Below are 4,985 nucleotides of genomic sequence, written 5' to 3'. Positions count from 1 at the left end.
AAAAATCCAAAAACCAGTTTTTAACGAGTTTTTGTTTTCTAAGGCATAATAAAAAAAATGTTAGAGGGAAGAATAATTAACATTTGCATGAAGAGGTGCCAGAATCAATATAATTTTTGTTAATGTTACCACCTCATTTTCCCAAGAATAAAAACATCTCTTTTTTGTTTCTAAAGTTCAAAATAATAAGCATTCTATGCCTCAGCAAATTTTCTTTCTAGCAAAAGAAAATCTCAACAATCAAGTTATTCTTTCTTCAACTTTTCATTTATCTTTTCATCTATTGATACACATTTTCCATAAATTGAAAAGAATATTACCCTTGTTGTTCTTTCTTTTGAATTTGTGAAACGTGAAGGACGGCAACACCATATTCTCCTAATGCACGGAACTATGAAAGAAGAAAACAACTTACATGTAATGATATTAAAATAATTTTTTGTTTTAACTTGGTCTTACAAGAAGTTTGTGAAATCTCATATGATTTTTTTTTTTAATACATTAATTTACATAAAACCAGCAGAAAAAACTGCCCACCAGGTAGTTTTCTGCTGGTTGCTAATTTTATCATATTTACACATTTAATTCCTAATGTGTGTCATTTTTCAGTATGTTACATCTAATTTTCCTTTGAATCCTTTATTTGTCTAATAGTGCTCACTTGCTCAGTAAATTTAGGGCATAACTACAGAATTGTGCCCCGCCAAAATTTCTTTCCTCATAACTTTCTGAAAAATAGATATGTATTTATGATAGTTTGTACAAATATATTTCAGATGATGTAGATTACTATTATATGAGAATATGCGGTGAAAACATCTTGGGAGAGACTGGCTTGGCTGGCTTTATGCTCTTGCTTGATGAGGCTGGGGTCATTCCAAGTTAGTGGTTCCAGAGGTGTCATCATATGTAGAGCCAACCAGATCCAATGCTCTCCATTGCTAGAAGCCTTGTGCATCCTCCAAGGTAACTTTGAGCCTCTGGATATCTTCCCCAATCGCATCCAGCCATCTGGGGCAGGGTCTGCTATGAGGCCTCTTCCTGCCTGCAATTATAAAGTCCTGGTAGGATGATCTACCAGGAGATAAAGAACATATCCATACTGGAACATGCAATGGACAACTATGAGGTGGGGGGCTGCAGGATGATGTGTGCGCACATGCAGTTCTTTATTGGAAATATGGTGGTACCATATGATGTTTTTGATGGTTCTCAGTCCCCACCCTGCCCCTATTGAAGCATTCAATCCTCTTTGCCAGGGTCTTCTGCACCATAGGGGAGAATGCAGAGGACCAATGCATTGTAGATGCAGTGATGCCAGAAGGGCTTTGATATGGAGTACACACCCCCAGCAGCCAGAAATTTCAGATAATTTACACATCTCAATTTTGTTTCCTCATGGCTTTCAGAAAAACGAATATTTTTTATTGAAATTTTCTAGATATAATTTTCAGGTTCCTATTTAAATAGGAATTTAATGTATAAGAAATATGGTGGGAAACATATTTCATGCATCTTGATTTTGTCTCCTCGTTGTTTTTATGATTCAATTACAATTATACTGAAAAGAAATTACTTTTGAAACCCATGTGATCCCTGTTATTTCTAGCATAGTAAATGACTATGTATAGGATAGCCAGGTGAGTATGGAGGATGTGAATTTATTTTCCTTTAGTTTGTTTTGAAGAGTGAGGCCATGCATTGACACCTTTTCTGGCCACTTATGACATAATTTTTCATTTACACAATCAAGTTGTTGGCAATTGTTGTTCTTTCCATCTTCTAGTAGCTCATAATGGACAATACCCTTCATGCTCCACCAAATATAAAGCAAGGATTTTTGTGGATGGAGTTCTGGTTTTGTTACTGGCACTGGCTTCTCATTACATGATAATCATTGTCTTTTTCATTTTCTGTTGTGATGCAAAACCCATAAAAAAATGACAGGTTGTTATTCCTGGTTAAAAGACTGCTGCAGATGGTGGAATATATATAATGTTCAGTATAAGCTTATGTGGAACCCAAATTCCCCCTTGCATGTTTTCCCAATTTGCTTGATATGTTTTGTCAATAGTTGAACATGATACATTAAATTTTTGCACCAAATCTCAGATACTTTGATGTAAATCTGATACAAGTCTCATCATTCACAGTGGGTTGTCTTCAAGAGCAAGGTTTGTCAGGAATGTCACAATTGCCATCTTTAAACTACATCTGATATGTATGAACTTTCACGGCATCCAAATACACTTCACAAATGTTTCTCCCTGCTTCTGTAGCAATACTTTTCTTTCATAACTCATATAGTAAGCAATGACAACTATGTGGTTTTATAAAGTGCTTATCCTCCATGAGGTTAATTACCAAAATAACTATGAAAGACACTTCCTGCTCATTCAACCTTTACTCTGACATGACTGATTGATTCATATTTCATAGTGGTGAAAAAATGCAATTACTTTCCAAATACCCTAATATTAAAATTGGAATTTGTAAAAGGTTTTCAGACAGTCTAGGCTTAAATAATAGCATTCTTTTAGTAAAAGACGCATAATTCCAACTACTTAAAAAGCAGCTTTCTCCATAATAGTATAAATATAGACTTTCAGAATTTTAGAAGAAAATTAAGAGTGAAAAAAATTGAAGAATATTAAAAAAAAAAAAATGAAAAAGCACAAGTATGAAATCAAATGTGTTATACTGGAGAAAAAGAGATAACGTTTCAGGTGATTTGCCTTTTCTCCAGAGAAAGAGAAGAGAGAAAAAATTGACTGGGAAACAAAAATGTGTTTTTCCAGAAACCATACAAAAATAATAGCAGAAAAGGAAATTAGTAAAACTGGCATGTGGCAGTGGAAACTGTGTCATAGATCAGAAAATCACAGACAATAAAATAAAAGAGAGAGTAGCCTTAAGGAATTGAAGTTGTGAACAAGTTTTAAGAGGTATTTGGCAGTGGAGAATGTCAGACTCCTGACATAGCTGCTCTTTGCATAGACTATCTATATATATAAAACAGAAACTGTGTGTGTGTGTGTGTGTGTGTGTGTGTGTGTGTGTGTGTGTGTGCAAGTTCGAAGTTTTATATCTCGAGTTCCACCTAACCGATTCAACTGAAATTTCAGACATTAATTTGGTATGTTCTGAGGCATGTTTTAGTCATAACAACTGCTTCCATCAATGTTCAGTTTTCGCAAAAACTCAATCAATAATTATCGATTTTTTTCAAAAAGTCGTCTGATTTTGATCAAACTTGATATACCTATGCATTGTTACCCAAGGTTTTTCGTTTCGTTATTTTTTTCAAATTTCATTTCATTTGAGCACAGCATGGGAAAAACTGACTCAAAAAATGCCTTTAAGGCAGGCCATAACGCTGGAACCATTGAACTGATTTAAACCAAACTGCGGTAAATGAATGCATTTTCAACCAACAAGTCTTATGCCATGATTTATTTCATTAAATTGCGCTATGTTTGAGCACAATTCAACAAACACACATTTGAACAAAATGCCTTTGTTGAGGTAGCTCCTGATTTGTTTTTCTCAGAACACTGACCCCATTCCTTCTCTGATGCATAAACAATTAATCTCCACCATGGTGTGCACACACATTTTGACCCCACGTGACCTCAAAATAGCCACTGCCAATAACAGTAAACATCTGGCACTGAGGCTTTCCATTGCAATAAACAAAAGCAATTTCTATGTGTAACATGAGATAGTTAAAGCAATAACAGCCTCTGCACTGCACAAGCTACTGGTAAGTACTTACTACTTCCTTCATCCATTTCACTAGCAGTAGTAACCAGTGTTGCCCAAGTCTTAATAAATTACCATGAAACTGCAGAAACATGAGGCCTTACACTTGAGAAAAGACAGTTTGGGGGCAGTGTGACATTGTTAAAGCAATAACCTTGGTAACCTTTTGAATCAAATCAATACCAAGCTGCCTTTCAAAAAGTTATATTTTTGTGCTGTTTACAATTTCTATGTACAAGTGCTTTTGGGTGAAGCAAGGCCAAACCGCTGAACCACCAGACCGATTCGATTGAAATTTCAGATATGCATTAGGTATGTTCTGAGGCATGTTTTAGTCATAACAACTGCTTTGATCAATGTTCAGTTTTCACAAAAACTCGGTCAATAATTATCGATTTTTTTCAAAAAGTCATCCGATTTCAACCAAACTTGGTCCGCATTTCCAGTTTGACCCAAAGAGTTCCATGGCGTCGCGGTACTCAGCAGATGACCGGAAGACTGAACCTGAACTACAGAAGCACAATGAAGCTGCGTACCACTTAATCAATGTGTTTATTGGTCCAGCATTTGATGTGACACCAGATTATTCAGATTTATTTACGCTAGGGATCCACTATAACAGCTATTTCTTTACTCATACTCATATCGCCTGCTCACGCACACAATGACGGACACTTGACTTTGTTATGCTCACCATTTCTTATTCTCATACTTTGTCAGTACCTACCTACAGCCTCACATTGTTTTTGTGACTTTTCCATTTGCCACTCTGTTATTGTAAACATGCTATTATGACCTCATACTGTTTGCTTGAAAAGTCCTTACTTTCATACATAAACTCACTTCCTGCCGACGTGGTCTTACAATCGGTTGTATCCTTTTGTAGGTCTCTTAGATGGATTGAAACAGCCATCAAACCATCATCTGCAGCCGTAAACGCCCTGCTCTATTTGCACTCAACACAGGTTCCAATTCTCCCCAGCCCCGGAAACCCTTCATTTTTACAGTTTGTCGCCCCTCATTTGTGCTCCAACACCCCCGCACCCTGCTTCCTGCTGCCGTTTGTAACCGTGCCTTTTTACCCCTCACGTTGATACCTAAATTTAACCCATCCCCTCCGACTTTCACACAATAGCCCATGCCGATTTTCCGCACTGACGCACGTTCTGTAATCATGCTTCAAATTGCTATCAGACATCCTGAATTACTTCCACGCATTGTCT

At 36.5% G+C, this 4,985-nt stretch overlaps 1 protein-coding gene across 1 annotated transcript in view; it reads right to left on the bottom strand.

Moving 5' to 3' along the window:
• The window catches only part of LOC106867453 (uncharacterized), a 20,571-nt gene that overhangs the window by 9,411 nt on the left and 6,175 nt on the right, over nt 1-4,985 (bottom strand). The window contains exon 2 of the mRNA XM_014912331.2: nt 321-391. Within this exon, the coding sequence (XP_014767817.1) occupies nt 321-391 (71 nt within the window). The remainder of the gene's footprint in view (nt 1-320; nt 392-4,985) is intronic.

This window comes from Octopus bimaculoides, chromosome 6, assembly GCF_001194135.2.
Source record: "Octopus bimaculoides isolate UCB-OBI-ISO-001 chromosome 6, ASM119413v2, whole genome shotgun sequence".
Lineage (NCBI taxonomy): Eukaryota > Metazoa > Mollusca > Cephalopoda > Octopoda > Octopodidae > Octopus > Octopus bimaculoides.
The sequence above is the reverse complement of the archived record's forward strand: the minus strand, read 5'-3'. Positions and strand labels throughout refer to the sequence as shown.